Below are 12,900 nucleotides of genomic sequence, written 5' to 3' on the forward strand. Positions count from 1 at the left end.
TGCCCTGGCTCTAAAGATACTTCTAGAAGCAGACATCCTATATGACACCTCAGCAATGCTACTAGTATCATAGGACATCCAAGCCTCAGTAAAATTCATGGAGCAAGCCTGTCATGATTCATTCAAGTTTTATTACCGGTACTTCACTGGAGCTAAAATGAAACTGCAGCAACTTGTCTATATCCATTCCAGAGTCATTTCTTCTGTGTAATCAAAGCACTGTAATTATTTGGATCAATTCACGGGCCCAACGTTGCATTTTCTAATGTATTAAAATATGATATTTGAATATGTTTAGGTTCCAAGAAGAATCAGCTAGCAAAAAGGTTACCTTTGCTGACCATTTCTTGTAGTTGCTAATCTCTTTTAATATTCTTCCCTTTTCCAATCATATGCCTGACTTTTGGAGTGTGGCTTGTGGGGTGAGTGTTTCATTGTATTATGAGACATGCTTGGGGAAAACATTTTTTTTTAAAAAGCACCCTGTATCTGGGTCAAAATATAGATATTTGTTTTCTTTAGATGTGTTCCACATATGTCTGAAGCTTTTTTGTTTTAATTCTCTGCCTTTCTACTGTCATGTTTCAGAGGTACTAGAATCAATTAATAAAACTTTGCATTAATCATCCACAATTCCACATTCCAAGCAGTCCTAAACTATAACAAGTATGAATCGCTACATACGTATATCAATCTTCTCCCTTTAAACTTAAAGAAACATTTAAAAATCTATTTTAATATTATTGTTACACAATCAGAATGTCTGCTAACCATACATAACGTGATAAAAACACCTTACCTAATGCTGTTAGCTCTACAATCTATTTTTTCAACTTCTCAAATGAATGGGATGTAGAGGGCAAAAGTCTTTTATCTTGTCTTTCATAACAGGCAAATTACATTAATAATAATAATAATAATAATAATAATAATAATAATAATAATAATAATAATAATAGAGTTGGAAGGGATCTTAGAGGTCCCTTCTAGTCCCTTATGGAAGTCTTCTTCTAGTCCAACCCTATACTAGTGATGGCGAACCTTTTAGAGACTGAGTGCCAAAACTGCAACCCAAAACCCACTTATGTATTGCTGGGTGTCAGGTGGCCGTGGCCTATTGGGTGGGTGTAGCCCATTGGATGGATGTGGCTGCGGTGGTTATGGCAGACTGGGTGGGCATGGCCACCTTGATGTTGCTCATGGGGAGGGATGCCTGTGGGGGGCGGGCAGGGTTGGGGGAGATCCAGGGGGCTCTGGCGGTTGGGATGGTGGACAGAAGGCTGGTCCTGGGAGGTGAGGTGAGGCAGGGGGCAGGGCAGGGGTACCATTGCTGCAGGATAAGGCAACTTAATATTAATCAGATAAATAAATATGGTAAATATTTCCTTAACATTATTGACAATGCTATCATTGATTTCAGGTGTTTATAAAAATTTTAAACATCCAAAATTTGAATATATCTCTTTCCACATTTCCAAACTTTTTTACAGGGAAGCAACTTCAGTAAAACAATAAATTATTAAAATGCTCCCAAGCAATAATAGGTTGTTGTCGTCACTGCATCATCCTCATCCTCATTATCACCAGAAATATCATCTCCACCATTCTTATTTATAATAATACATTTTAATATATTGTGGTCCAAAACCAAAAATCTTATAGTTCTGAAGTGTTAAACAACTTATGAATATGAGGCTAACACACAAAAGTGTCTCAAAGCAGCTAAAAATCTAGGTCAGGCAAAGTTATTATACTTCCTTTAAATCCAGAAAATATAGCATTATTTTAACAGCTTTTTTTAACTGGTATGCCACTACCCAGGTATTTTTTAAAGAAAGTTCTGGCTTTATTTGGAACATTAAAACAAAGAAACAAAAAATTCTCTCAACATTTCTTATCCATGAAGAGAGGTCTTAAGCAGCAGTCTTGAATTAAAAAAAAAGACTTGACATTTCAGTAAGAGTGATACTGACTCTTTCTTCACTTCATAAAGCAGCAATGTCAACAAAAAAAGTAAATATAAATTTATATTAAGACTAAGCTGTAATCACATGATGGCCACTTATAGTTCCAAATGCTAAGATTTATTTATCTACTGACAGCATTTGTGTGCAGCTCATTATATCTATATCTGTAAGAGAGAGAGAGAGAGAGAGATGGAAAGAATCTGAATTAAAAAATCAAAATCTTGTGGAATTTGGCTCTTTGGATGGAATTTTGACCATTTTAAATATGTATTTTTTACAAACACAAACACAGCCCCCACCCAAACATATACAGACAATGGATGCCATCTAGTGGTATCGTGGTCATTATAGCACCCATGGGTGCTACAGTGCCTATCTTTGGTCCAGAGATATAGAAAGTCAGAGATGGCAGAACAAAAATTTTAGGCCCGGTATTTTGAGTAGACCAAAGAAAGAAGGAAGGCAGAAAGAAAATCACAGGGGCCGAGAATCAAAGTGGTAAAATATTTTACATAAAATTCTTTGTCTACCCTACTTAGTTCTGAAACATTATTATTATTATTGTGCCTAGAAAGTGTAGGGGAGTTATGGAAAAAAAAATTTAGAGTCTTTTTCTAACTAATAATTCACAACTGATATTATTCTTTTGTGCTTGCCGCCCTGAGTCCTTAGGGAGAAGGGCGGCATATAAATTTAATAAATTCTAATTCTAATTCTAACTACAGTTTTATAGTGTGTATGTGTATGTACACACAAACACATGTGATTCTTTTATTTATTTCATTGCTTGCTATTACGTCCTGTTAGTGTAGGTTTTCTACATTACATTACATGGACCTATTTTGTTAGCTGAAATAATCAAAGCTTGTGTATTTCTTTCCAATAGAATATTATAAATAAATTATATAAACAGATTGCTACTCTCTCTATTCATCAACACATTAATTCTCTAAAACAGAGCAGAATAGAAACAAGTTCATTGTTAGGTGAAAAAGCTGGCAAAAGAAAGATGAAGATCAAAAAGAAAAAAATGTTCAAAAAAATTACCCATTCCTATGGGAGTGGAATTTGGGCAGTGTTTCCAAATTTTGTTCACTCTCCCATTTTAACCTATTCCTCATCTTTCTTCTCAAGTCACATGATCAAGAGCAATTATTAAGATACTCCAAAGATTTCCAGAAACCATGTTTTGCACGTTTCCCTTTAACTTAGTTCTATTTTTGTATGACATTTTTTTAAAAGAATGGCTTACTATTTGCATGGCTTTCTTACAGTGTATTTGACCCTAACAACAGGATTATGAAACCCATTGATTCTGTCATTTTGACATATTAATTTCTTTCATTTCTACTTTCTCTGGTAACGCTGGAAGAGCAGTTTTTTTAACTGTTGAAAGTAAATCTTAGTGTATTTCAGAATGTATTTAATTGTACTAATAATTAATAAGTGCTATTATTTAACTTCATATTATAATGGGAAATGGCAAATACGATTGTATTACAATATTAAATGATAAGAATTTTTTTTAAAAAAGGAATATGGACATCATAGAGGAAACTCATTTTGCAAGAAAATATTTAAACACGTATGGCAGTGAAAGTTGGACCATAAAAAAGGCTGAGCGCTAAAGAATTGAGGCCTTTGAACTATGGTGCTGGAGAAGACTCCTGCGAGTCCCTTGGACTGCAAGGCGATCAAACCGGTCAGTCCTAGAGGAGATCAACCCTGACTGCTCTTTAGAAGGCCAGATCCTGAAGCTAAAACTCAAATACTTTCGCCACCTACTGAGAAGGAAGGACTCACTGGAGAAGAGCCTAATGCTGGGAAAGATTGAGGGCAATAGAAGAAAGGGACAACAGAGAATGAGGTGGCTGGATGGAGTCACTGAAGCAGTAGGCGTGAGCTTAAATGGACTCCAGAAGATGGTAGAGGACAGGAAGGCCTGGAGGAACGTTGTCCATAGGGTCGTGATGGGTCGGACACGACTTCTCAGCTAACAACAACATTTAAACACAGCATGAAGTTGGAGATTAATTCATTTTGATTTTTAAACTTCTTATCTGAAATTATTCTCTATACCAGAGATCCCCAACCTTTTGGGCACCAGGGACCGGTTACGTGGACACGAGAGGTTTTTTCCATGGACTGGAGGGGGCATGGTTTTGTGCACTGCCTGCATCCTGTGGATGGGGCTTTCCTTGTTTCTGTGGTCCAGTTGCTGGCATGCTGTGACCTGGTACTGGTCCACGGACCAGGGGTTCCGGACCCCTGCTCTATACCATCTCTATAACTGTTTTTGCACTGGCTGCCATAACTAATATTGTATTGTATGGTTTTAATTGCCCTGTAAACCACCCTGAGTCCTATGGGAATAGGGCGGTATATAAGTCAAATAAAATAAATAAATAAATAATAGCTCTCAATAGCTAAAAATAGCTATTTTTAGCATTACTAAAAAAAATTCAGTGAGCACATTATTTTGAGTGTCTTGAAATACCCTGGAAATCTTAAGAATCTCAGATTCTATTTAAAAACTAGTCAAACCAAGTTTGACATGCACAACTTAAGGGAAGAAAAAGTACTAAAACAAAATATTGAATGGAGGATGTTAAATTGTGGATGACCAAAACTGTAGGTGTTTAAAAATACTCTGAAATATTTTCATGTGTTGAGGAAATGCTGCCTTGTGATGTGATGCACTTGTGCTTTGATGGAGTAAAGCAGAAACAGTAAAATACTCAATTGGTATTTTATCACCAAAGAACCCCAAACATTTAAACGCACTGCAATTCATAATCCTTCTGTTACAGAAAGAAGTATCTCCTTTTCTAAATTGGCAAACAGGAGCCAAAAAGTGAAAGAATAAATTCTAATTTTTTGCCTACCAAAGTCTATATAATCATATTACGGATGTATTCAACCAAATTATGTTTCTGAAAAGAAAATTAAGCCATCCTATATTCCCCACCCCCTTTAAGGATTACTGCCTTGTTGCAGCAAAGGGGCTTGCATAACACAATGAAGCTATGAGCTATGCTGTGCAGGGCCACCCAAGACGGACAGGTCATAGCAGAGAGTTCTCACAAAATGTGATCTACTGGAGAAGGAAATGGCAACCCACTCCAGTATCTTTGCCATGAAAACCCCATGGACAGTACCAAAAGGCAAAGGAACATTGTCCATGGGGTTGCGATGACATGACATGACTTCGCAACTAACAACAACAATATTCACCGCAAAACTAATCCTAATTTTAAAACAATTTTCAAAATACTAATTTTAAAACTATCAGGTCCTATGTGTATATTCTTATGCAAATTAAAAAGTTACTGAAAACACAATGATAATTTGACCCTTTCATACTCATTGCTGGAATTGGGCATGTCTAGTTTAATGAAGAGAAGAATAAGGGATTACATGATAGCAGTGTTACAATATCTCAAGAGTTGCCACAAAGAAGAGTGGATCAAGCTATTCTCCAATGAACCTGAAGGCAAGACAAGAAGGAACGGATGGAAACTAATCAAGGAGAAAAGCAACCTAGAACTAAGGAGAAACTTCCTGACAGTTAGAACAATTAACCAGTGGAACAATTCTAAAATTGTTCACTATTGTACACTATTCTAAAATTGTTTTTCTAATATTTTTTGAAAGAGATACATAGTATAAATGGAATTTAATATGCACTCTTGCATCTTATAACAATGAGAGGTTGGATCCAGATTTGCCTCTATTAAAGATGGCTCCTTGGTTCCAGCAAGGAGAAACAATTCTCCACTGGAGAAACAAAGATTTCTAATGAGACTGTAGAAGGCTCCAGCTCTGTTTTACACACTATTCTGCAGTTCCTTCTAGAAAATATATTCAGATGCATAGTTTCTAATAAATATTATAATTTAGTCATATAATTTAATTTCTTCCAACTCTTGATTTAATTTTGATTCACTGTTATAATTATGAAACAACATTTCTAATGGATAGCAAACCTAATAGAACATAAAAGGTTTGCCTGCTTATGAAACTTAGAATGGAGTATTCACAGTAAGTCTAAGCATTTTCAAAACCAATTTAACAAATTTCACCTCTGTCAGTTATGCCAAAAGTACTGTGCAAGCATTTTAACAAAACTTAAGACAAGAAAGATCATTTGGATAAATGAAATGATAAAGAAATAATTAATATAATTAAATATAATGCCCTTTAACCATCCAGAACATTTTGCAATTGCAATTGAACCAATGTTAAACTCTTTTAAATTTAACTGATTTAAAATGCAATGGCTTAAATTTATTCTGAAATTGGCTGGATCCTGTTTCTGGTCATTCATATTTATTAAATGTGACATTTTGATTTTTTGATAATATTTTATTCAAATATTTCTTGACTGAATCATATCTGTGTTTTGAATATACAGAAGTTTTTCAGTAAAAGCAGAAAACACCTATTCTTAAAAATATACCATCTGAAAATATTGCCTAAAATCAAAGATCTGATGTATAAGCAAACTTTATTGCCTAAAAAAAGTAGACATTTAGATTTCCTCCAGTTTTAAATTTATTTTGACATAATGGTAAAGGGCTTATGGGAAAATTTATCAATGTCTATATTCTTAACGCTGCTAGCCTGTAGTTTATTTTTAAATTTAAATTCCAAACAATTAAAACAGATAATGAGGTTTTGCTACTGACAAAATTTATTGCTTTCTGATTTTGCCCAGAACAATAAGTAATCTAGAGAGAAGATTTTGAATGCATCTATCGTATTATCACTGTTGCCTTTATTTGAAACTTGATTTTCTGCCACGAAAAGGTCAAGTTATGCTTGTAATTGCAGTGTTTTCAAATTTTAAACAAGACTCACTTGAAAATCAGAACTATAAATTATTCCTACACTGCATCATATTTATAAAAGGCATGCAACTGATCAGCAAGAGGGATACAAGCAAAAAGCTGCCTGCTAGTTACGGATACCCTGGTTGCATTGGAATCTAAGGACAGCATAGGGATCTCCAAGGGGTAAAATGAGATTAAGTCTTATTATTGATCTAGCTACGAAAGCTGCAATAGTAATACTTAGAAATCATGCTTGTGGCTCAAATGGAAAGAAACAATTACCCATAAACCTCTGGATCTGCATAATCAATTAAAATGAGTTAAATGGAACATGTTCAGATTTTCAAAACCTAATCTAAACCCAAAATGTAGCACATATCCATAACGTATTTGAAGATGCATGGAGTCACATCTGTTGTTGTTCTGGTTGGCTGATTTTAAACTTTTTTTTTTGCATGCCAGCATATATGGACTATTGACTTTTAATTTTTGTTTCTTTGTTTCTATACATTTTTTCATAGAAAACAATTGCAGCCTTAATTTTAAACAACAATAATTTAATTTTTTCCAGAAGAAGTAATTTCTGTATAGGGTTACTGTATTGATGCAAGATGTATTGCTGACATTTTATCATAAGCACACTCAGATTTCATGAAAGGACTTTTTAAAATAACAATTTGAGCAAGTCCTCAATATGCCACCATTTTATATTTTACATTACAAAATAAATATTAAACAATATAACTATCCAATATAAACCAAATTAATAATAATAATAATAATAATAATAATAATAATAATAATAATAATAATAATAATATGAGCCAAGACAGTTTCAAAAATCAGTTCATTAAAAAATGGTACAAATTGTATGAATTATCTTGATCACTGGATGAATCCAAATTAAGATACTAACCAGTTTTATGGATGATAAAATGCAGTGTGGTTTACTTTAATAAAAATATTGCATTAGGTATCAATCATTTCATGAGATAATGAATTCCAGGAATAATTTGCTTTTATAATTATGTGTGTATATTAATAGTCCAATAGAATTTGAAAAGTCTGCACATAAAACACATATTAGGATCTACTATTATGTCCCATTGATGCAATGCAGATGTGACAATTATAGCCCTTATAGGTTCTTACGATACTGGATTTTTAAATTTCAACTTACCTGCCTGTTACGTTCATCCATTATCCTCGTGATCTGAATCTTTTTTCTCCCCATAGTCCCCGTTTTTCTTCTTTCGTTCGTTCCTACACTTCTGTATTTTCTTCTTCTCTTTCCTTCCTCTTTCCTGTTTCCTCAAACCAAGACTCCTTCTTCAGCACTTACACAATTCAATTCACAGACCCCTGCATCCGTTCCTGCCAAGTACACAAAAGAAGTGAATAGTTAAGTTACTCAGACAAAAATCTCAATAGAACTTGATTAGTTGTGGTATTTTATCAAGTGTCCTGAATGCATTTAGCATGTAGAACTGCTAAATAAGCAACTACATTAGAAATGAAGTCAAAAATGGTTAGCATTATCATTATTAATTACTGACAGATGGGTTGTCAAGGTTTTTCTTAAATACCTTTGGCATTCTAGTTCTACAGACAATTATTTAGAACATTCATGCATACAAGAAGAGATTCAAAGTATAAAGTGATGGAGAATCCTTTTAAGGCATCACTAAAGCAATTAGAGTGAATGCTCTCCTACATTTCATTGATGCACATTTTTCTGTTCTGTAATACATCGTCAGAAAAATGAAAAATTACCTGAATCAGAGAGTTAATGAAGCCTTCCATACCTATGCAAGCTAAGTAATCAAGCTAATTCACTTCTGAATGAAAACAGAAGAGATAATAATGCTTCTTATTATGCAAATAGGTTGGACCATTATTTTATTAACATTTTATTTGATATATGGCAAATGTCAGCTGATTCTTAAATCTTTTAAAATTATTTTGCATTTAAAAAGATTTCAAAAGAAAAAAATATTCATCCTTCCATCATAGTTTAGTATGTATATATTCCCTAAATACATTTGTATATATCTCCATCTACAGGAAACACAATAAATAGAACAGTTGTTGATATATTCCATGTACTAATCCTATACACTGCAAACGAACAAACAAAAACCACATTGTAAAAAGTCATAATTGCACCAAAAATCCACAAATACATGGCAGCACTTCTTATATTCCACCACAAAAATGCTAGAAGCGACAATATTAATCCAACCCACTGCAAAACATAAACTAAAGATGAAAGATATATTTATGAATTAAAAACCAATGGAGTTCCACTACAGTATAGATAAAAATATAACGCAAATTACATAAAAGCTAAAGACAGAAATCTCTCAGTTGCTTTTTGTAATCATAAAAGTTGGATGTAAATGTCATGAAAAGATTTAAACATAAGTTGGAAAAAACTGCTTTTGCATATTCAAATATATATAAAAGTAAAATCCTATTCCTATTAGTCAAGACTTTTTTAGGTGAGTGAGCATGTAGGATTGCAGCCTTAATATTTTATACACAATTCTAGTATAACAAAATTATGTATTAATTAAAAGCATATAAATGTGCAAACTGTTTTTTCTGTTTAATTGGACACTGGTTTTTCTAACAGCCAACTTGAACAATTATGTAAAAATAAAAAGAAACAATGATTTATCAATGTACGTTTTTTCTTGCAATAAAACTGATTCTTATTTTGATGTTCACTTTTCTCCTCTTTTTCTTAGTGGAATGATTTTTGGCTTTTTAACAGAAATTGAAGGGAACACGTGTTACTTTCACACACATTCCACATTCTGTACACTCTGAAGATGCAATTTTAAATATACTTACAACAGAACAAATTTCTTGGAATTCACTGGGCTTACTCATAGGTAGAAATATATAAGGTTATACTGCAAATCAGCATTATATTTTACAGTGTTTTCATAATATAATTGCTGGCACTATTACTTTATAGCATTAAAAACTGCGGAATTGATGTTTTTAACTATCCAAATCAGCCTATTATGTTGGTGAAACAGTTCCATTTGTACAGTTCTACAATTTTAACTGATGCCACTTGATCTGTTTATAATAATCCAGAAATAGAGTAGAATTCAAACAAGCTTTCTAAAACTGTATTGCATATCATATACATTTGAACATGTCATAGTCCCTTAGAGTTGTTGGCAGTTACAGTAACATGTTTGTTTTTGACTGGACTTTTTCTTGGGAGCATCAGCCTTTCTCCCCTTCCCCATCTCCCATCCATACGAAATAGTGATTCTTACCTCTGATTTTAAAAAGCCAGGTAATTTTCATGTACGAGATGAACCCAAAGAAGTTTAACAGGCTTTCTCCACCACATAGACAACCCATAGACTAATCCACAGCAAATGCATATGGGACAATTTCCTTTCCTTTCATTCACTCACATGGAGCCAGAGGCACTATTGGCTTACAGCCCTATGCCTGCCTAAGATCTTATTCTGTTGAGGGTGGAAGGTCAGAGTGGGCAGATTAAAGAAGTAGTGACAGTTAGCCAGGATGAGAGTTGCTTTACACATCCAGAGTCTGAAGCCTGCATGAGAAAAACCTTGGGCGGGGGATGATAAAGGGAGGAATAGGGGGGAGAATGGGAAATCACTGAATGCTGACACTCTTGTCTGGAAGAACTTGTAAGCAGACCCAGGGTAAAACAGCAGCATGGTTAGCCCCTCCCACACAACTATCAGTTCCACATTTCATATCGAGCTTTCAGAAAGAAAAAGAAAAATAGAAACAGCCCAATGTCAAGTATTCAGCAACTATAAAAAAATATTCTAAAAATAGTTTCACAAATACCTCTTGGAACCAGCAAACATAAACCTACTAGGGAGACTGACAGAACATCGAATTTGTATGACTGTAACTTAAAAGATGAATTTGAACCACTGTGCCTGTTTGCAGCAACAATTTGTTGACAAGCTGATGATGATGGGATGGGGGGAGAGAAAAAACCTTGCAATTTAAAAAGGAAACATTGATCCCATTTATTACGTTGCTGCTTCTCAGATACAGGAATGTGGAGGATCAAGAAGCTTAACAGTATGTTCACTGTTTCTATCTGTAAACGCTCACTAATTCACACATACATATGTGAACATACGCAAGCACTTAGAAATATACACATGATTCAGAGATACAACAGTTCTATCAGTTATAAACAACAGAGATTAGGAATAGCTTTTTGCTCAAAAGTGGCTCTGTAGGATTTTAGTTTTTTTCCAGATGAATTACACACACACACACCGCCCATAGGATAGCAGAAAAATACCTCTATAAATACACTTATATGCATGCATGAACTAAAAACAGAAATTACTATTTATATATAGGAAATATTCACAATCATACAGCTAAATTATATGGTAAAGAAACTTGATAAATATATTGTGGGATAACTTTAAAAGCATAGCCAATTTATGAGCCATCTACCCTCTAATAGTGCTAAAGATCTATAGGTATATTGACTACCTGCTTCTGAAATGTCTACAAGATCAACTTTCAGTAGATAACTACTTAACGTCGCCTTTGAAAACCTACTATACATTTCTCAAAAAAACAAAAAGTTACAACAAGACAAGCTCTAGGCTACCCTAAATAACGTGCACCACATGAAACTAGCTATAAACTAAATTATTCCAGAAATCCTGTCAAAATAGGTCTACATTAAAGAAATCTTCCAAAACAATGACAGAATTATATGTAAATAAAAGCATTAAAAATGTTGATGTTACAGTCTTCAAAATTACTGCCTTCAGCATTTTCCCCCTTTTGGAAACCCAAACACTTACAAAAAAAATCAGATTGTTTGCTAAAATGAGGAACTTCATTTTGGCGGACTTCTGTTCGCTTTATAATTTGGCAAAAGCAAAGACAGCTCAGGAAAGAAGAATCTGAGTTCCAGTGGACAAATCCACACACTGCAGTCTCTCCTCTGCCTGCTCTCTTACACATTCTGTCCATCTCCCACTCAGTATCACAGCAGTGTCTTGACAGAATGGCAGGAAACACGCACTGAGTGGTCAGGGAAGGAGATGATGTCAGCAACCACGAACAATAAAAGGTGTAAAGGTGCTTCCTTCCTTAAACTGTTCCAGAAGTGCAAAATGGGAACCAAAACTCTTCACTTCCTTCTCTGAACAGACATTTTTGAATCTGTTCTGCTGCTATACCTCAGACAGAGGACCTTTTGAACAAATCACCCAAGGGGCAAAAAGGAGAATCAAAATGGAGGAGTGTAAATGTTTAATTTATAAATAAGGAAGCAACTAGGAAAGAAGAGTTTTTGTTTTTAAAAAATATCTATTTGTATATTAAATTAGATAGTCACTGCTTTTTCTTATCCCTTGCCCTGTTTTGATTTAACTGCACATACCAACAGCTGCTTCTAACTTTAAATGGGTAGAAATCTGATCAAAATGTTTTGCTTTAAAAGGTGAAATTTATTTCTACTGTTTTCTTTAGACATGCAAAAAACAACAACCGCAACAAAACCCTACAAGTGCATTGACATCGGAAGATAATGTTTCATGCATATTAAAAGAGGAATTGCAATATGATGTAACAAACACGGGTAAGTTTAGCTAACATTCTTCAAGAGAAGCTTTACAGTATTGAGATTTTGCTGTGTGAGGCTATGAATTGAAGCAGGAATCCTCCATCTCAACTTGCAAAACTCTAGCTGTAAAAGAGAGAGTGATAAGGATGCTGACCAAGGTTAATATAAGGATTGACACGGCATTCATTTACATTGTAACATGTATCAGCTCTTCCCGTAAGAAGGAATTGGATAGCCAAACCCAATTCAATAGGACATAATCTTTACTAAGTCTATAAATCAGTGCCTTGTAAGATAAATCAGGCTGAAAGAGACACAGAGTTGCCAAAGCCGCATGTTTCCCTGCTGATTATTAAATGGAAATGACCCTAGTTCCACTCTCTACACATGGGACAAAGAGTAAGTGCTTTATAGACAAGTCTGGTGTGCTTCTGTTCGAGAAAACTGAGCTGATGAATGTACAAGCCAATGCATACAGCCATCATCAAATTAA

At 34.3% G+C, this 12,900-nt stretch overlaps 1 protein-coding gene across 10 annotated transcripts in view; it reads right to left on the reverse strand.

Moving 5' to 3' along the window:
- MEF2C (myocyte enhancer factor 2C) overlaps positions 1-12,900 on the reverse strand; it is a 191,128-nt gene that overhangs the window by 96,159 nt on the left and 82,069 nt on the right. For 8 of the 10 annotated variants that reach the window (XM_081320825.1, XM_081320823.1, XM_081320817.1 and 5 more), the window contains one exon: positions 7,980-8,173. In XM_081320825.1, the coding sequence (XP_081176951.1) occupies positions 7,980-8,033 (54 nt within the window). In that variant the 5' untranslated portion in view covers positions 8,034-8,173. Of the gene's footprint in view, positions 1-7,979; positions 8,174-10,095; positions 10,309-11,640; positions 11,803-12,900 lie in introns of those variants that run through there. The other 2 variants (XM_081320819.1, XM_081320820.1) reach the window with 2 other exon arrangements.

The sequence above is a fragment of the Vipera berus genome, assembly GCF_964194415.1.
Source record: "Vipera berus genome assembly, chromosome: 2".
Taxonomy (NCBI): domain Eukaryota; kingdom Metazoa; phylum Chordata; class Lepidosauria; order Squamata; family Viperidae; genus Vipera; species Vipera berus.